At 34.8% G+C, this 21,854-nt stretch overlaps 3 protein-coding genes across 3 annotated transcripts in view; 2 read left to right on the top strand and 1 right to left on the bottom strand.

Moving 5' to 3' along the window:
- LOC140743577 (uncharacterized) overlaps positions 1-5,307 on the top strand; it is a 111,468-nt gene extending 106,161 nt beyond the window's left edge. The window contains exon 8 of the mRNA XM_073074972.1: positions 28-5,307. The gene's annotated coding sequence lies outside the window, so the exon portion shown is untranslated. The remainder of the gene's footprint in view (positions 1-27) is intronic.
- Positions 5,308-6,519: 1,212 nt separating this feature from the next.
- On the top strand, positions 6,520-14,790 carry LOC140743574 (uncharacterized). The gene is made up of 7 exons (XM_073074969.1): positions 6,520-6,818; positions 9,778-9,930; positions 10,645-10,775; positions 11,789-12,044; positions 12,667-12,851; positions 13,509-13,710; positions 14,049-14,790. Exons 1-7 carry the CDS (start codon positions 6,695-6,697, stop codon positions 14,168-14,170), a joined length of 1,173 nt encoding a protein of 390 aa, XP_072931070.1. The 5' UTR covers positions 6,520-6,694; the 3' UTR covers positions 14,171-14,790.
- Positions 14,783-20,866, bottom strand: Su(P) (prostaglandin E synthase Su(P)). The gene is made up of 5 exons (XM_073074968.1): positions 20,487-20,866; positions 18,066-18,275; positions 17,361-17,563; positions 16,689-16,901; positions 14,783-16,245 (listed from the first exon to the last, which is right to left on the bottom strand). The coding sequence occupies exons 1-5, from the start codon at positions 20,757-20,759 to the stop codon at positions 15,981-15,983; spliced, it is 1,164 nt and encodes a 387-aa protein (XP_072931069.1). The 5' UTR covers positions 20,760-20,866; the 3' UTR covers positions 14,783-15,980.
- Between the last annotated feature and the right edge of the window lie 988 nt (positions 20,867-21,854).

Genomic DNA, 21,854 nt, shown 5'->3' with positions numbered 1-21,854 from the left:
AAATAACGTAATTAAAATAAATTTCAGGAAGAATGTAACGAGAGCATCTTTCTGGAGTGCGACTTGGACACCAGCTTGATGGACACATTCTACAGTGCTCTGTGACTGCTCGCGCGACACGGCACCACCGACACTCCCTTAACAACTCGAAGCTGTCTTCATATTGAATGTTCCCAATGACCCTCGTACATTGACCATCAGTGGTGTACCTTTACTGTAGATGATGAGCTCAGATGAGTCCATGCCACCAAATTACCAGTTAACCATATCATAAATTTTATTTTTCAAAGGCACAATAGGTACAATCTTTACCAAGGAAATCGCTTTACATAATTACATACCTAATTATTATTGTAAATTAGAGCAGTCATCTATTGAGCAACCCAAGATACGTTAATGATAAGTATTTTATAAATATTTATGTACATTGAAAATGACAATTATTTTAACCGCCGCGGGTAGTTTAGCGACATCGTACTATGAAACTAGGGAATGTTAGTTGTGTGTATTATACCTGTTAAAACTTTATTTTTATTAAAAATATATTCAACAAAATATACATTTTCAATGAGGTATTAATGTATGGTCCGCGCCAAACCCTAGTCCGCTCTAAAGTTGTTGCGAGCAGGTGTGGTCATACAATATGCTATGGCGACGCGACTCATTTCTATATTCAGAGCGGACTAGCAGTTTTACGCCGACTATACTTAAAGTAAGCTTTTGAACTTAATAAAGATTAACAAGGCAATGCAATAAATAAGTCAATTGTGATTATGAACTATTTTCTTATAATTCTACATATTTAATGTTAGCAATATTGACTTATTTTGGTCGAAGAACTTTGCTTCAACTCCGAACAATAAACACAGTAGTACCACATAGCAGACTTAAAGTAATACTTAAATAGTATTACATTTACATAATCATAACTTATTACAAGTGTCCTAAGAATTGCTCACTGCACGTGGTGAAGATGTCGTTAAACCTCGCAGCGTAAAAGCTCTAAGTATTCATTAGTTATTATTAATTTATTGTAAGTTAATTAAATGTAAGAAACAAGGAATATCCAATATATTATAGATATCTTTTAATATTATAAATGAATTAGTTAATAGAAATTAGTTTTAATCGTACAGACACGTTTTCGGATGTTACGACCTGGGTTGTGATGTATTATTATTTTATTGTTGTTTTTTTCTTTATTTCTTGTTTTTTGTTGCACAAAACTATAAAAATATGTTTTATATTTTAATTATTCTTAGTTATACTTATAAAATAATTAAGTAATTTTGATATAACTTTCGATAAAAGTTTATCGATTTAACATTTTTTTATTGAACAATTACCTGCCTTTCTTTTAGTAACTTCAGGTCGTTCTATTCGGATACGCTGTAATACACTTTCTAGTCTCTATTTGTTGCAGTTTTTAATATTATCACGAACACAGCACAAACAGATTATTTTAAAATTGATTGATTTTTGGAAATATACTTACTATACCACATTATTGATTACCTATTTAAATTAGTTATATTGTACGCTAACTTTATGCACAGTTGTCTGATATTAAAAATTGAGTAGAAAAATAATATACTGGTAGTGCCTTGAAGTTATACACAACAATAACCGTCCACTTTAAAACTTTAGGCGCCGATACAATGACAAATACTTACGTCTTCTGTGCTTTTTAATGGGTTCTTATTGACGACACGACACGACATGGTACTGCAGCTGATAGCATGACACCGGCAGCTAGTTTTGATTATTGATCAACGACACCACGCCTTCAGTGAAGGATAAAATATATGTCAAATTTCCTCACACATTGAAGCTTATGTGTGTACACAAAACATATATAAAGATCACGACACCAAAATTTCGTTTTGCCGTCGACAACAGTCGGCACGCTACGACATGGTGTCGTGCCGGGCCCGTGGGATGTGCAGTACAATTTTGTAGAATTTCCACAAATTATGTCCTTGCAATTGCCGTGCAATGTCACACATTATCGTCCTCATAAGTAAAGGCCATGATAAGAGAATCCGTGTGTCTTAGCGTCTTCATTTAAAAACATGTTATAAATGACACGATTGCCATCATTTATAGTCACTAGTAATTCGTGCTATATCTACTTAATAAGTAATATTTTATGTAATTTAAAATAATAATTGATAGTCATTTAGATATTTACATAGTGCCTTACAAATCAGTCCAGCTTTACTATAAACATTTTAAACTCCCTTTGACTGATGCGAATACCTTACTTAACATGGTTCTATAATACGGTAAAAGCAAAAATATGTGCACAAAATTTAAAAGGTATATATAGGTCCGCGCAAAACTAGTAGTCCGCTCTGAATTTGTTGCGAGCAGGTGTAGCCATACAATTTGCTATGGCGACGCAATCCATGTCTATATTTAGAGCGGACTGGCAGTTTTACGCGGACTATACCTAGAGGTATTTTAAATAGTACTTAATAATATACTTTTGCTAGATAGTATAAAATAACAATTTTCAACGTGATTCTTAGTACCGATTGAATAGTTTATTTACAAAGATAGCAATATTTGCACTGTGAGAAACGAGACATGATAATCTTGCCACTTTTCCTTGCATTTAGCTTTGTAATAAATTATATTAATTATAATGATCTTCGTCACAAAGAAGTTTGGAAATGTTAATCGATCCTAGATTATATACATTGTATTGTCAAGTAAAGAGGTTATTACTTTTACGGCAAATGTAATAGAGATGTAGAGAGAGATTGGGTGAATAATTTTTAGATGATGGGGTATTACGGCCTTGTGAAAATGTTTTAAGTGATTCTGAAATGTTAATAAACTTCTATTGAATTTTTGAGCGTAATTTCTAGCCGCCATTAAACTCTGTTTGATTTATGACGTAATTGCGTTATTATAGTCCGAGATTTTTTTCTGTACGTGTGTCGCTTTTCGGAAACAGTATTTTGTTTTCAGCTATGTGAATGATTTTTCAATTTCTTCAAATAAAAACAATCCCACAAAAACAATGAGAATTGTTATGAATATAGGAAAAACATTGTTTTTCCAACATGGCTCGTAATGCCCTATTCGTCCTGTATGCAAATTCATTTTAACACGAACGAAAAAGAATATATGTAAACACAAAAAATGTAAATTGCTATTATAAAATTATATTTGTAATTTGTAATTATTATAATTATAATAACTAACGGGCGGTGAATTAAAATATTATGTGTGCGCGGAATTAATAATGTTTATTTTTGTATCCAAACCATTTTGTATAGATGCCTCTGCTCGATTACTTTTTAAAAGAGTTAAGTTTTGCCATGAATGTCTGGAGATGCCATATTTATATTAAATCACACTTATATTAGTTAATAAAGACATTAGTCGTAAGCTCAAATTTCTGTAAAAAGCAGACACCTCAGTTAATTATGTATTTGCTAATTCCTCGTCTGTACCTACTTGTTTTATTTTATTATAATTTTACGAATATTTTTGATTACTTATATCTCTTCACGTTAGGTAATTTAGTTTTAAGCATGTACCTAGTTGTGTATGTTGACTAAGTCACAAGATAATTTATTACCAATGACATGTTTTTAAATCTTTTTTTTTATATGTAATATTTTTTGTATAATATAAAGTTGAATATATTTTGATGAAATAGCTATGAACTTAACTTACGACGTTTTGTATTATTGTAAAAGTTGCCAGATGTGTGATTTACTAACGTTTTTATTATTATTTGCGTCACTGAATATATTTTCACGGGGATGTAATTAATGTGTGTTGAAAAATGGTTGGAGTATGTCGTCGTTTGTATTGAAGTGCATGGAGAACACTTATTTACGTTTAAGCGCGAACTATTTTCTAACTTAGTTACAACTAAGTCACTAAGATGTATGTCCTATTGAATAATATACAGCTACACAGTGTCAGGGTGTCCACACAGCAATCGAGCGAGCGTCGTTCGACGACCTTGATGGAAGTCGATCGAATGGTATGATAGCTTTCGCTGTTCGACCAATCAATGAAACAATTGAAGATCGAATGATTGAATTGTCATTGAAGTCTTTCAAATGGATACAGAGGAGAGGTGAACGTATCCATACTTACGTCACTTGATACCATATATCGATTTTTATTGTAACGCATAACCATAGGTTGATTGATCGAATCTATCGTCAATTGCTGACATCGATCGATTGATGTATGGGCACTCTTACGCACAATATTAGAAAATATAACTTGTGCCTTTAATTTCTCCGATCTAGTTTCTAATTTCGATTTATTGAATCAGCTGTTATAAATCCATGTATCCGTATTCATAATTAGACTGCGAGCAAATCTTCGTAGTAACGATGTCGGTTAAAACTCATACTATGTTCAGACGTCTAGAGGGGGTAGAACAGAACTTCAATATGGGTTTTACGTATAAGAGTCCGCAAGGATCGCAACCCAATTGTAATTATATTCATTAAAAGACTACATGCCCTGATACAACTTGAGTGACATAAAAGCAAACATACATTTACGTATCTTTATACGTAAATGTGAGAAGAATTATTTATTAAAATCTGAAAATGTTGCAAGGAAGTAATTCCACATTCCCAGCGCTGCAATTTGGCGTATTTGTCTAATTAATAAGCAAAACGATGTAAAGAGGGTATTAGGACATTATTAGAATTCATTCGTTTAATATAACAGTGCTCTCCAATAACCTCTTTGGGGAGCTTATTGCATAAGAAAGTGTAGTCATTAGAAAACCAGAAGTGTTTATCGAGACTGTGAGAAATATCGTACGCAGGTAGGTTCATTTAATCAAAAACTTGACAGCAAAACTTACCAAGAAATTGGTCAAAATCTCCTTTTATTTATATTTAAAATTCTCTTGAAATTCTGATGATTAATGCTGCTGATGATACGAATTCTAAAATGAAGTTAGTCTAGATAACACTGGTGTTTTTCCCGAAATAATAGTCTCATAAGTGCTATTCTGTAAAATATCAAGACAATCTCTCGATTTTTACGATTTTACAGAATCGCGCTTTTGATACCTCCATCTCTATATGCGATCGATTTATTTTCAATCATACTAAACAAAATAAATACGGAATTTACCAAGTTAACGTTTGAATAAAAACGTGTTAAAAATGGCACAAGTTATACATAATTATATAAAATTGTTCAAAATCCCAGTAAGGTGCCTTTCAATTGAATAATGTATTACCATGGTTGGAATTACTTGTAAAAAATGTTGCAATTTCACACTTCAAAACAAATTAAATTTAGTCACATTAATGAAGAATTGTTTTTTTAACCTCACATTTTCAGTTCGAGCTCGGAATTTTATTACAAAACATAAAATTTATTTTTTTCTTGTACTGATTATATATAAATATACATACTTAAATAAATACATTCTCTATAAGTACGAAAATGAAATCCTAAGTTGTGATATTAATAGTCCTTTTTTTTTAATTTTTTCTTGTAGATATTGATTATATATAAATATACATACTTAAATAAATACATTCTCTATAAGTACGAAAATGAAATCCTAAGTTGTGATATTAATAGTCCTTTTTTTTTAATTTTTTCTTGTAGATATTGATTATATATAAATATACATACTTAAATGAATACTTTCTCTATAAGTACGAAAATGAAATCCTAAGTTGTGATATTAATAGTCCTTTTTTTTAATTTTTTTCTTGTAGATATTGATTATATATAAATATACATACTTAAATGAATACTTTCTCTATAAGTACGAAAATGAAATCCTAAGTTGTGATATTAATAGTCCTTTTTTTTGATTTTTTTTCTTGTAGATATTGATTATATATAAATATACATACTTAAATGAATACTTTCTCTATAAGTACGAAAATGAAATCCTAAGTTGTGATATTAATTGCTTTTTTTTTGACGAGGGGGAAACCTTCAAAAGGTACCCGACGCCGTGGGAGCGACGACGGGTTATGTGGGACTTTTACCGCACTACAACCCCCCCGGTGACCGTCCGTTTATTCGCCTCTTACGACAGGCAGAGGATACCGTAGCCCTATTCTGGTCCCGGAACTACAGAGACAGATATTAATGAGCCTATGACAAATAATAAAATTAGTACATTTATAAATCCTGAACTCTACAAACCTCAAACTTGAAATTAATTAGCCCATTAAACTTTTTCGGATCGAAAGCACCTTTCTACCCATCACATACCTATAACAACGTTATTATATCAAGATATTACTCAACAGTAAAATAACAGTACCTATACCATACCTATGTAATAAAGCTGAAAGAACATTATCGCACATTATTAAGTTAACTTTGTTATAAACAGTTTGTAACCGCCAAAACTGTATGTGGACATGGATAGTTGTTTTTTTCCAAATAGTTACACATATTATAGGCAGGTCGTCGAAGTGCTAACAGAAAAACGGTAACATCCCTAACACTTTACACAAACAGATCACCGTTATCACCCACTTTATATATACCAACATGATTAACATGTCGCTCATTTCCCCGCTCAATGCCTTTTGATTGAGGTCTCCTAAACACCACAAATACTTATATTTACATTGTCATAATACAGTTGTATAAATTAGTTCTTATGTGTTCCAATTGAAGATTTTCTACGTTTATAATTTGGTGAAGTGATTTTACCGGCTCAAATATGACCCATAAAACTTTTTGGGTAATAGCAGCCGTTCTTATGGTGGCAGCGGCGTCCTTTTTATACGATGAAGATTTAGAAGACGAAGAACAAGATGGTACTGGCGAAAGAAAGGGGAAGCTATGTAAGTATTGCGATCGCGTTATTACCTAAAATGTACATTTTCTATGAAATAAACTGCTTTCGCGAATACAAGTTTTTGCACTCTGTATTTTACAATGATGTACCAAATACATATAATAATAATCTTACGGGAATAGACACATTTATGAGTGACAAAACTGTACAAACCTATCTTGAGCATGTTAAATTTATTTTGGGGTTTCCCACATAATATTATTATGTGTACTTGCATTGTGTATGATAAATTTAAAATTAGATTGTTGAATAGCGAATGCACCTAGCTACTTTATGTGGTTTTATGTCGATTTTTCCATGGGCTGCTTTTACTGTGTGGTTCAATGAAGGATGTTGCTTAAAAAACATATCATTTGGCTATGAATTCTAAAACCTATAAATATCGAAATTATTCCAATACTACTGTAAGTAAACCATAAGAAAGCTTATTAAAATTTGGATAAATTAATTTATTATTTTTATCAAGCAATTCTAACTCTTAACTGCTGAATTATATTACTTGCTTAATTTTACAATATTTTAGCCTATGATAAGTAGTTTCAATTTAGAAACAAGATATAGGATTAGCGAAAAAGTCTATGATTGAGAATGAACTACTTATAGCAGTCATAAAATGTCATTGATAGCAGTGGTAAAACCGCTCCCCGTTGGATCATATAGCCTCAGTACGGTGTGATAACATCCGATTCCGCAATCGACAATTAAACAATCCGAGAGGTATTCGCTCCGTTGAGAATTTGTCCGAGCAAAGACCTCGAGACCCGAATAATTCCTACCCACCCCAATATTGCAAACGCGACCGACATATGAGAGACGGTGGGTATGAAGCCCCCTCGTATCTCATATAAAATATAAAAATGTTCCCTGATGATGAAAAAAACTTACTTTATAAACCAGCCAAATATACGTAGCTAAAAAGAATACGAAAAAAAGTACCAAAAGGGGTCAAACTCGCGACAGAGGATCCGCGTCTTACGAATGCGGATCCTAAATTACCGTCTCTTTCGACCAGCGAGACGGGACTGGCTTCATTATCGCGACGGACCCCTGGAGTTATAAAGCGAAGGTCGTATTTATATCGCCAGAATACAAAAAAATCGATACCGTGATTCAGCGTTTCAGCGCGATTCTCCGAAATTATAAGGAATAAAAAATATCTAACTATACCAAAAAATGGAATAACAAAATAAAATTCGAACACAAAATTCACTTTTTCATCTACGGATTTTTGAAATAAACAAAATTAATGAATCGGTAAATGTATGCTATTCAAAACTGAACGCCCTCTTTTGGTCAGTTGCGGACGTCGTTGTTGACACGAATGGGGCACCCCAATCAACCCCTATGATACTAAGGCTGTCACGCACGCAGCGTTATGACGCTGCAGAAAAACGCTAAGACACAGTCCAGTGATAAACTAATAGTCTATTTGCCACATCAACGCTACCAATCTCCTACACGTGAATCATCTTAAACTTTTCTAACGCCACCAGCGATTAAAAAGAGCATATGACATACAATCATTTCTCTAAATTACCATTACTACTGTGGTAACTTTTCGTCTTATGAGCTTATACGTCTTACAACCTATAGGCTATTATTTTATAATATATACTAGTAGTAGACAAACACGCAGTCCACCTGATGGTAAGTGGCTACTGCCATACCTGGACATTTGAAATCAATTAGGATTAGATTCCTACCTGAGGTCGGCCACAGATGCGCCGTTACCCCTGAGGGCTAAGCTGGAATACCTCGAAAAAGTATGTCCCTTTTACCACAACCTTCAAACCAGAACACAGCAGCACTTAACATTGCTGTTATTAGGCAGAATTAGATGTCACCTTGGTGCCGCCGAAGTCGATCCACAAACGGTACTACTTTAAACATTACATTATATATACGAGTATTACATATATTATACAAATATTCATGTACAGTTACCATCAGTTACTGGTGCGAGTCACAGAACTTCGCGAGGTCGTTGAGACGCGACATGCGAATCTACCCTTATTAGGGTCGGTTATTAGCGGTAGGGGACTCTAGACAGGTATTTCGACCGAAAAGTTTTGCTACTTGGCAACAGATGGCACTTATACATTTTTTATTTTCCAAAAATGTGCCTTATGAGGAATACTTGGCTTGAAATAAGGCAATACAATACTAATAGGTATGCGTAAGTAATAATAATCAGTTTTAAATTTCTCTGTTTACATGATAAAATTAAAGGGTTTCTACTTTGGCCCTTAAACCGAATATAGTAACGCAAACACTAGTGTTCTATCGTTCAAACTAGCACATGGAGGGTTCCGTACCAACTAAGTTTATTTTTTTTTAGTTTTTTTTTTATCATAGTAACTATAGAATTAAATGCACTGTGAAAATGTAAACTGTCTACTTATTATGTTGCAATAATGCGTTTTCAAAAACACATTAAAATTAAGGTCTCTTGTAGTTCTGTTTTTTAACCCTTGGGAACGGAACGGAACGGAGAACGGAACACTAATTAAAATCAAAATGCTATTTAAAGTCAAATCGTTACAGAAGTATCTATGATCGGGTAGGTTTTTTACTTTCTAACATACACCATCTCACAAAAATTCATTCATAGAAAAGAAGCGGCGAAATAAACTAGCACAATGTTGACATGCGTAGAGACCGCGCCAAACTTCTAGTCCGTTCTGAATATAAAAACGACTTGCATCGCAACAGCAAATTGTATTAGCGGGACGAAGACAGCGCGGGCCCCTCCTCCCGGCATCGGTCCGCTACCGGTTCTTATTAGTGATCGAAGGCTACCGGTTGTTAGTGTCATAGTGTGCCCTTACTGTTGCTACGGAGTATACGCTTTTAGTTGTGTTCGACTCTATGACTACACCTGCGCGCAACAACTTCAGAGCGGACGAGAAGATTGGCGCGGACTACAATTTTGCTTTAAATTGCAGTGTTCCCATTCGTTAGCATCGTTCGTTTCGCGAACACGGAGTGCTCCACCACGAACACGATGAACGGCACGTGCCTCGCGCGCCGGGAGTGCAACAACTTGAATGGCACCATCACTGGGAACTGCGCCTCGAGGCGCGGCAGATGCTGTATTGGTGAGCACTTTGACTTGAGACTTAATTTTTTTTAATATCAGACCAGCGGGTCGGTTTTAAAGAATGGGCCGACGGGCACAGAAGGATGGAGGAGAAGATAATTATTTAAGGTTTATTATTGTGGTATCAGCCCTGTAGATAGGAAATAAAAATGTGATTTTGTAAATTATCAAGATTTAAATGTAGATTTTGACCGTAAGTCTCAGCGCTTCGTGTAAGCGAATAATGGTCTTTCGGGAGCCCTTGATGACGAGGGCTCTAGGCAAGAGCTCCGTATACTCTTAGGGTAAAGACGGCAGTGCATGCAGGGTAGCTGATACTATGTGGCCTCTGCCATAGGCATCTTCTGTCAACACCAGCTAAGAGAAGCCTTATCTGACATCAGCCACAGAAACGTTGCTACCTCTGATGACTGACTTGGATGCCTTTGCTAAGTGTATCTCCTATACTACGCTCTACGAACCAGAACACGACAACGCTCAACACTGCTGTTATTAGACGATGTGACGACGAAGCGCTAGACGCGTTTCTACCGAGAAAGCGACAGTTTGTGTCACCGACCGTCGCTGACGATCCTTGACAACGGATGACGGCCGTAAGCATCACTGGGAACAGGGCGGAACTGTCAACGAAGATATTTCTATTCTAAAAAGTGTAATTTTTATTACAGTAACCCATTCGTTGCCATTCTAAAAAGTGACATTCATGTTTCAGTATCCCGATCATGCGGAGCGACCACGAACGTAAATAATACCTACTTCACTAGTCCTGGGTACCCTGCAGCCTATGCCGGTGGCCAGACCTGCACCATCATTGTCAATCGATGCAACAACAATATATGCCAGGTAAGCGGAAATCTTCGGTTTACCAGTAACATAACGTTGGCGAATTGGAAACAAACTTTTATTATATTAATTGCTATAAAAATAGGAAATCCTAGTCCTTAAAAATATAGTTAATTGTATCAGGCGTTACTTTGCGGAAATCCATGCTATTAAGTTAAGATTAAAACTACTTCGCAACAATCCGCTACAAATATGTATGATGGTATATATTTTAAACCATGCAGTATGTACCACCCTCCCTCCCTCAAAGGATACATGCAGATGCAAAAACTAAAAATATACACCACCATACATACCACCACCAACACGTGTTTCGCTCCAAAACGGAGCATCATCAGGGTAAGTTGACTCTACGACGGTTAACATTAGCATTAGGTATTATGCATTAGGTTGACAGCGTCACTTAGCGATTAACCGTCGTAGAGTCAACTTACCCTGATGATGCTCCGTTTTGGAGCGAAACACGTGTTGGTGGTGGTATGTATGGTGGTGTATATTTTTAGTTTTTGCATCTGCATGTATCCTTTGAGGGAGGGAGGGTGGTACATACTGCATGGTTTAAAATATATACCATCATACATATTTGTAGCGGATTGTTGCGAAGTAGTTTTAATCTTAACTTAAAAATATAGTCTATGTCATTTCCGCAATTTAGACGAATTTAAAAGAATGAGACATACATACATAACTATTGAAATACATTACCATCCGCAGTCTGGTAAATAGTTTTTCGACGTGTTCAGTGATGGGATTTGAAGTAAACAAGTTGTATTTACATTACAATAACTAATTACAATGGGTATAATTAAGCTATCAGATAAATTAATCCACCTAAGTACGAATAAATATGTCAGATGAGTGCCTTACCTTAGGTTATTACTAATATGACACCTGATTACTAATAAGATATCGCTTTTGTTAGATTTTTTTTTGTATTTGCTTTCTAAAATATTTGCCAATATGCATATAATATTTGCATTGTACTTGTATGTATTATCCCAATTTATTTGCAGCTGCGCATAGACTTCCTCGACTTGGTCCTAGCACAGCCCGACGGCGACGGCGTGTGCTCGACGGACGCAGTCACAGTGACTGGCGGCAATACGATAGTGCCTGTCCTCTGCGGCGACAACACCGGCCAGACGATCTTCGTGGACTTCAACGGGAACACGGCTATCACTATCTCGATCACCGCCACTCTAGCCACCACTTTCTCGCGCCGATGGAACATCAAACTTACGCAATTAGGCTGCGATTGTCCGGGAATAGGTGCGCTCTCGTCTGTGTAGATTAATAGTTTTCTGAACGCTGCTGATTGTAAATAAGCATAATTTTGTTAACTAACGTAATATTTCTATGTACCTATATCTTCGTAATCTATTATATTAGTATATTATATATTTATTATATTATTTATTATCTATTCTTTCTTATGAATGTATTTAACATTATTTTGTAAGTTTTTAATATATTAGGATCGTATTGCAAATAATGAAATATAAATCGTACACAAATAACAATTATGTTCTTATAAATTTACAGTAACCTAAGTATATCGATGTACATAGTCCAAATAATAATATTAATGTTGTAATATTCCGATCTCTTAATAAAATATTCGCCTGATATTGAATTATTACTGCTGATTACATCTATTTATGTATGTAAGCAATTACTACCACAAACACTGTAAGTGTACTCATATTAATACCCATATTTGTATTTATATTTTGGTTTTTCAATTTTGTATATGTATGGGTATGTAAATTTTGTAAATAAGTTATTTTTTATAGTTTAATTTTTTATTTTAAATTTTTGGTAATTGTAAATTAATGCAATAAAACCTATTATAGTTGATTTAAAAATATGTAATAAAACTATGATTTAACAGCACCAAATGGTTGTCTTCAATATTACACGGGGATAACGGGCACCATTACCAGTTTCAACTACGGAACCGCCGCGAATGCCGCGCTCAGCGCTTCCCTGGTGACTGGCACCCGACAAATCGCCAACTTGAACTACGGAATATGCATAAGAATGGAGGCCGGCTACTGTGCTATACAATATTCTCAGGTACGGTTCTCAAAACTATCTAATAATTACTTAAGTAAGTTGGCCATGTGTCTCTTCTCAGAATAAGGACGGTCAAGGCCGCAGTCCACCACGCTGGCTATGTGTTAGATTTATATTACCATTTTATTACATAATAATTTTTTTTTAGACTTAGATTTTTAGACGTATACGGTTTCCTAGCAATGTGTTCCTTTGATAAAATTTATAACATAATTTATATTCGCACATAACGTAGAAAAACTCCCGTCGTTCTCCCACAACTAAGAAATGAATTAGAATCACGTTAAAATGACCTAGCTTGGACTATGTATAATACCGATTACTTAACAATTATGTCCCGACAATTAATTAATGCTTACGTATTAAGTAATGCTTACTTACAGGTATAGTACGATTCAATCTCGATAAATATAAGATTCCGACGAATAGAAAACTTCCTCTTTTTCAATTGTACCCTTAGTATGAGTGTTTATGTTTTTACAAAAATGGCTGTTTTTGTATTTGTTTACGTATTTCCCATATATTTCCAATCAGTTCTGATACAGTCCGCTGGGGCCGCTGATTGGAAATGTATGGGAAATACGTAAACAAATATAAAAACAGTCATTTTTGTAAAAACGTAAAAACTCATACTAAGACTGTTAATGATTCTTACAGACAGCAAACGACATTTTTTCGTTCACGGTAACGGGTGACGTGGACGGCGCGGACAACACGGTGCTCGGGACGGCCGTGGGCGCGGTGAGCGGGGCCGCCTGCGTCACCGACTTCGTGGTGATACCCAACCCTATCGTGACGGCCACCGGAGTCTCGGCGGGCACGGACCGCTTCTGCGGACTTGGCTTCACCACTGTTCAGTGTAAGATTTTAGCGTTGGCTTAAATCTCAGCTAATAACATACATGTCGTTTTAAGCTTGAGTGTCTTAATATTCCTGTTGTCTTAAAAAAAACTACTTATTTAAATTTTAAATGTACCTAGAGGAATTTCACTCCGTATACGTCACTTGCAAGTTAACATTTTATGCACCATCCATAATTAACAATTTTTCGCGAGTAAACAGGCATTTCCCATGAAGTACGTATATAAACAGCTATAAACAATAAACATGTTATCTTCATAAATATACAATGTGATTTAATTTTGTGTATATATTCTTATCACGTTCATATTTATATAAGTGTGTTTTTGTTTTCAGCGGGAGCAAAACCATTCGTTCTATACGTGGTAACAGATGCCAGCGAAGGTCTGACCGCCACGACTCCGCCCGACGTGGCTAACAGAGGCTTCTCACTAACATATACAGAAATAGCCTGTTAATATATAATAGAGTATTGATGTTGTAACGTAAACATGGGTTGAGTGTGAATATGATAGAGCAAGGACGATGGAATAATAAATCATCAAACTGACCAAACTATCTGGTATACCATGTTATTACTGTCTTATAAAATTGACAATGTTTTCAGACAGTAAGACCAAAATAAAGCATTAAAAACTATAAGAGCCCCACAAAATAAGTTGTGACGAGCCATATTTTGGTACCTTTTTGCGGCAAGAGCAGCTGATTATAAATAAGAAAGTGCTCTTATGAAGAGCCTATTCTTGCTATACATAATTGCTTAGTCGGTAGACTTCTGGGTAATATTGTGTGAAACTTATCATATAAGCTGTGTACACTAAGATATGCTTTGTGATCCTTCATCATCGGCCGATTGGTAGTCATCTGCGCTTACACCACAAACCTTACTTTATAGTTGGCCCAGTGTGCGCGATAGCAACCGAACCTTATCAAGCTATCGTTCGAAAAGTCTGTAATTTATAGTCTGTAATTTGGTGTAAGAAAATATGTAACTTGAAAAGAAGACTGTAAAAATTATTTATTTTTCTTTTTACTTATTAACTTAGTTTAGTGGAATAAATAAAACAATGTTTAATAACTAACGCTTTTATTCATAAACAACAAAATCACATGAGGACTAAATATCTATAATACATTATTATGACCTTGAATTATCAAACTAAAACTCCATTGGATTCTATTTCGTAAAACTAAATTAACATGTTTCACTAGCATTATTAAGTTAATATCCCACAACTTTCGTAAGGCCATTTAATATCTGGTTAATAATTTCTAATCATTCTACATACACCTTGCCACTCAAAACGTTAAAACGTTGTGTATATAACAATTTAAAATATTCATTCTTAAATATGAATTATTATTGCTTATCAACTTAAGTCTTATTAATGGACAATTCATTTTAATGGGCAAGTTAACGACATACAATATGGTGTAAGACTTCACAATCAATCAAATAATACTACATAATCTCAGTCACATAGACGGAGAAATCAATAGATTTCAAAGATAATATTTTTATTTAGAAAGTCTGTTTGCCGTAGTATGTGATTGTATGCTAGTTGACGCAGGGCAAGCGTGCTATATGAGACCAGTGACATTCATGAGCGAGGTTTTAAGACCCTATGATTGATGTAACACAGAAGTGACGTGCTAACGAACAGAGTATTCATTACCATCACTCACGGCCTTAACACACTAGCTATTATGAGCGACGATTCGCGTTTTTGCGATTGCATTGATGCTGCATGACATGACTAAAACTAACGTGCGGTTGTGTAATCAGAACATGTTTTATAACGGCTGCATGGATCACATTTATGAGACTGCATTTGATCGCTTTCGAATTAGTGCAACTAAAATCGCCATCGCCGAAACAGGCGTTTATATTTTAAAGTAGCCATCTACTCTTCACGTTTGCTCGCTGCATTTAGAACCCGAAGAGCAGCTATATCGTCGATGCTAAAAATAGCTGGCTTTATGAGCCCTTAACGACAGTAACCTGAATAAGAGTCAGCACTTGAACATGCTCAAGAATGGTGCTCTTTTCTGATACAAATTTGGCTCTGTTAAAACAATTAATAAACATAACTACATATTTTGAATTTCAGCTAGTTAACCATTTACTTTTATAAATAATAATGGCAAACCACTGCATTCTCCAAGTATATGACATTGGGCCCATCAACAACAACACACACTAAGTGCACCCGGTAACGGTAGCATTCGTAATTCTGTAATTAACATGTACTTGTCCACACTGTTGCACTAAGCATGCACAGCGAGTACTCTGCCCCTGTGTTTTTCCATGTGCGAGTTCATATCATCAAACCATTTCCCGACGGTAGTGTTGTTCCTCAGGTCGTTAAAGGCCTGGCAGCCCTCGATGGAGCTCAGTATGCCGTATACTGAGACATCCGCGAGGTTAGGTTCCTTCCCTCCGAGGAACCGCGAGCCCTTGTTACTGACTGCCGTCATCCACTCATTGGCCGCGTCGTATAACGACTGGCGAACGTCATCCTGGATATTATGCCTGTAAAATAATAATAATTATTTTAGTTAGAGTACCAAAGACTATATTAAATTTTTTAATTACAATTACAATTTTACATAACATTATAATTTTAAATGTAGAAAGCTGCAATGAGAAATATACCTACAGTCTACTCTATTGCTTATCATCTTCAACGCCCTGAATCATTAAGACGGCATACACACCTAATTCTGCTTAATAAAAGTAGTAAGCGCTGCTGTGTTCTGGTTTGCAAGGTGTGGTAAGAGAGACTTATTGTTCCAAGGCATTCCAGCTTAATCCTCAGGTGTAGTGGCGCATCTGTGGCCGACCTGAGGAAGGGATATCTAATCCTATCTGCGGTTGATTACAGATGTCCATGGGCGGCAGTAGCCCCTTACCATCAAGTGAATTGTATGCTCGTCTGCTACTCCTATATTATAAAATAAGTACAATAACTTTACCTAGCCTTTAGACGCTTGGATATCATCCACATGGCAGCGGCGCCCCCGTAGACCATCAGCGCACACTCCCAGGTGGGGAATGAGTCCCGCCAACCACCAACCTCCTCGAACCACTTGAAGGTCTCAAGGGCCTCACCCACTGTCCTGTATACATTCGGCGATAGCGTGTGTACTAGGACCTTATCTGCCCACTGCCTCCATTGACGCTCTTCACTGAAAAATATGACCATGGTCACTTAGTGAAAATCTTACCGCTTTGCCACCCAAAAAGTAATGGCACATAGGCATAGGTACATAAGATACAAAACTCTCAAACCAAAATATTATTCAATAAAAAAAGTACAAGACAAAATTATCAGTAACTCGATTAATTAATAAGTAAGATAATTAAAAAAAAATAAAAGCTAAAAAGTAGCTATCACCCACGTTATGTCACTACCAGTATAATAAAGTTTTACTATTTATTATCTTTTTTTTTATTTTTTTATTTATAAGTGTTTGTACACGGTAAAATAACAATAGCGTTTTTGCTATTATTATAATGTTTTATAAAAACACAGTCCAAAGAACTGCTTATTTCAAAATGAAGCAACTTCTAAGTAACTTCTAGCAACCCTGAGATAGGAATGCGCATTTCAACCACAAAACTATGAAGAAACAAGACAGACTTACGTTTCAGCAGCTCTCTCTTTATCATCCGGGACTGGCCCATTATGCATAATAAAGTATTTGTTAGTTATATCTGTTATCATTTTCCTCTCCTCATTCTCATACCGGGTGGCGGGATAAAATTTAACAATTTCTGGCAGCTGCAATGATTTATCTTTTAGATGAGTCTCCAGTATTGACATAATTGCCGAACTGTCCAATAGTTGCTGGAATGTAATACGAATGATTTGTAAATAAATAAGGAAGTATAGCCATAAATGCACTTAATACGGTATGTGATCCATAATTTGTGGTCCATTTATCCATAACTTAATAAACTCAATAGTTCAAATTCAAACTTCAGGCTAGAAGGATGGCTTTTATACCTTTTAATTCAGCCAGTACTGAAATACATCCTATATTTCATATATTACATGGAAGTAAAAATATAACATATTTATAATATGCTTCAATCATAGTGCAGAAATGTGAGCATGTGATTGTAAGATACAAATATTATAAAAGGCCGATTTGAAAATGATTTGAATAAATAAAAAACTTACCTAAGTTTTTTATTTATTCACTGCACTTACTCGTGCCATGTTAGACTTATCAAGTTATCATAAGATAACACAGTTGTGTTAGGACAACTATATCTATGTATGCGGCGACCTAATCGCCACTTCGTTAAATGTTGACTCACTGCATACATAATATCTTATTCCATACCTGATAACCTCCATCAACTTTTGCTAGCAGTATCGGCACTTTCTTGTACCCTGACCATTTGATAGCTTGCCGCAATACTGCATCAACCTCGACTACTTCGTAACTAATACCCCGAGAGTCGAGATACGCCCGGACCTTACAACAGAATGGACAGGTCCGATATTGAAACAGGACCAATTGCAGATTACTCGTGTCCGATTCATTTACAATCTGCAAAAAGACAATTATGCCTTGAGCAATTTAACATGTATTTATTAAAACTTACCTTGCTTATAGGTCTACAGATAAAATACTGAAATTTCACTAATTACATAATAGCAGCTGAACAAAACTAAAGTAGGAGCCAACAGATGATTACATAAAATATACATTGGTTACATAAAATATCTTTATTGCAATGCACATAGATAACATTGATGAGATTATGAAACACATGCAAAGTCAATTACACATGAGTTGTAATCGCTAAAGAGTAAGATGCATAAGATGAGTAAGACTGTATTACAAACATTAGACACAGAAAAATTCAATATAGTCTGTAAAGCAGAAATTTACACACAGCACTCCTTCTCTATTCTCTTTTTAAGCCAGTTTTTTCAATTCTCAATATACATATTATATTCAAACTGTTACCATACCAGGGCTATCTTAAGGAATTATGAGGCCTCTGGGCACACAACAGTTTGGGTAATTTGGTGAATGATCTTTACAAATATTGCAAATAAATTTTTACACGTGATGTGGGCAATTTTTGGGGCCCTCTTATGTCGGGAGCCCTGGGCAAGGGCCTGCAGTACTCTTAGTGTACAGACAGTTTTAAAAATATACACACATTTGTTTTACATCATATTAGTTTATGTTATATATTATCGCTTTTGACTTCATTTAAATCGCAAATTAAATTTCTTGACTTCAATTAAATCGGCAATATATTTTATGTTTTAAGAAACATTTTAATAACAGTAATATTTTAATTTCCATGCACAGCCTCTGGTCAATAATGACATGATATATTCTCAAATTCGCATAGCACTCGCATTTACTTTAACATAATATTTTTGCAAGAATAACTCTATTGTGCACTGCCAAAATAAACACATTGCTCTACTACCTAAGAAAGAAGTCAATTAATTATAACAAACATAATAATGACAATGAATATGCGACACTTACAAGTATTAAATTCTTGAAGATTATACATTTTGCAAAACTTATAAGCATAAAAATAAAAAGAAACTGCAAAATGAAAAAGCATGGCTACGCATTGATCTATCTTTATAATATAACTAGCTGACCCGGCAAACATTGTGTTCCCATATAATTAAAAAAATCTTAAGGGTGAAAAACCCTTATCACTTAGGGGTATGAAAAATAGATAGTAGCCGATTCTCAGACCTACTGAATATACTAATAAAATTTGGTGAAAATCGGTAAAGCCGTTTTGGAAGGAGTATGGTAACTAACGGTAACTATGGTAACTAACGGCAAGAATTTTATATATTTGATACTTAGCTTATTATTCAGTTGTAATTTTGCACAAATATTTATTTTACACTAGCAGTATAGAATACATGAAATAACCAATACAGTTCCTGGTATTCCATTAGTCAAAAATATCTTACAATAAAATTACTTCAAAATGACATTCAAGTTTATAATTAGTATTGGCATTAATAATATCCTATGAACATTAATGGGCTGACTTGTCCAAGCCAATCAGAATGCCAGTATGGTGCCAGATAGGCACCACCACCACACCCATTTCTAACATGAAGCAGTTCTGTGCTTCGGTGGAGGGAATAGTTCGCGCCAAACTGCTACTCCGCTCTGAAGTTGTTGAGAGCAGGTGTAGCCATACAATTTGGTATGGCGATGCGATTCATTTCTATATTCTGAGCAGACTAGCAGTTTTATGCGGACTATACTTACTTAAGAGCTTAAGAGACATTGATCTTAGTCCACCAGCAATGTGATTGTGCTTCCAAAAGAACTTGTTCTATATATTCACACATCATAGTTGTCCATGGATGGTGGAAATCTCTTACCATCAGATGGAATGCAAGCTTGCAACTCCAGTCTTATAAAAATATACTGAAGTTGGCAGTTGCCTTCAATTAAGTTTCTGTCCAATTGTGGACTGTATTGACATGCCACAGAAAAATCAGACTAATGCACATAAATTGTTACACATTATAGGTTTATTGTATACACTCATAATATTAATAATAAACATGATACCAACTTACATATGCATAAATGGAAATGTGTTCAATTCACAAAATATTTGAACAGCAAATGCAGTAAACATATACAAGCAAATTAAAACTAAAGCCAGGAGTTCTACATTGCTCATACTATCGCTTGCTACATAACAAAACAAAAGTATGATTTATAATAAAATCTGAAATAAATGTGCCTTACTTTATAGTGGGGTTGATACTCCGGCGCAGTTTTCAAAAAAGCATACTCTTCAGGCTCCGACGGTGTTGGTTTTTTAAGATTTATCTTGTAGTGCGTGTAACCCCCATAACCGGCACCGATGAGGATGCCGACACTGGCGCTCACTAAGGTTAGTTTTGCAGTCGACCTCGGCGCCCGAGTCTTCGTGGAATATAGCAGTTTTGACAAAGCTAAATTTTCCTTCAACGACGGTACAACCACCTTTCGCAAGATTGTCAACGCAGGACGCCACATGATCTATTTGCACAAATGTTACATCAGTCGAAGAGATCTCAATACCAAAGTCGACAAGGAAATACGCAAATTCTCGAAATTGTTGAAATTGTCACTATTTGACAATTAAATTGACAGTGACAATGACAGATAACGATATTTTTATTGTTCCATGCAAAGAGTATAGTAACCTATATTTCCATGAACCAGAATTAATATTTTTTTTTTTTTGATTTTTTGTTTTATTTAAGCAACCGCTTTGCACAGAACAGAAACAATCTGCGGGGCTTTTAAATGTGTACAATGAAAGTTGTTATATTAATAAAAGCTATTGAATTATTGTAATATTTATAATAATTATTATGTATAAACATGGGGAAACCGTATGAAATTTTCATGGTGCGATTTGTTTTCATACTAGCTCGGTTCTTTTAAAATTGCTATACAAACATTATTTTAAAAGATTTATGATAACGATTATGACTCTTTCGTAATCGAAACTATCGGATATTTTAATAAAATGTATCCGAAACCGTAAACAATTCTTATATAAAAGTTTTGATTTATCTCGGATAGAGGCGGAGGCTAAATGAAACACAGATATAATAATCTCTCAAAAATAAAATTATAATAATACCTACCATATTTATTTTATCTGTTTTTTTTTTTTTAATTTATTTATTTAAAAGAATTTTAAATAGAAACTCAAATCAACTCTTACTATTAAAATTCCCTTACAAAATCCAATACGCATTCGTAAGTGAAACAATCCCAAACTATCGGATAATCGTGGCGCGCCATATCTTGTGAGAAGCGGAAAGTCACCACATCGCCACACGATATCGATATAATATTTTTCATGTATTCGTATACATATCCAGTACCGAAATTTATATTCGTTCTTAAGTATACGTCTCTAATTAGAAATTTCACAAGTATTATTTTCTTTCTTATTTATTACTCAGAAAGTCACTATTGTGCAATAAAAATTGGCAATCAATAACTAATAGCGGTATTGAATTAATAAGTTTTGATTAACACCATTTGTGATTAACACGAGTAATAAACGATTTTTGTACATAATAAAATAGGAAATTGGTATACTCAATTTAATGT

This window comes from Epargyreus clarus, unplaced genomic scaffold, assembly GCF_041222505.1.
Source record: "Epargyreus clarus isolate Ecla_fem2 unplaced genomic scaffold, WU_Ecla_fem_2.2 ptg000007l, whole genome shotgun sequence".
NCBI lineage: Eukaryota > Metazoa > Arthropoda > Insecta > Lepidoptera > Hesperiidae > Epargyreus > Epargyreus clarus.
Note: the sequence above shows the minus strand (reverse complement) of the source record. Positions and strands in the feature narration are given on the sequence as shown.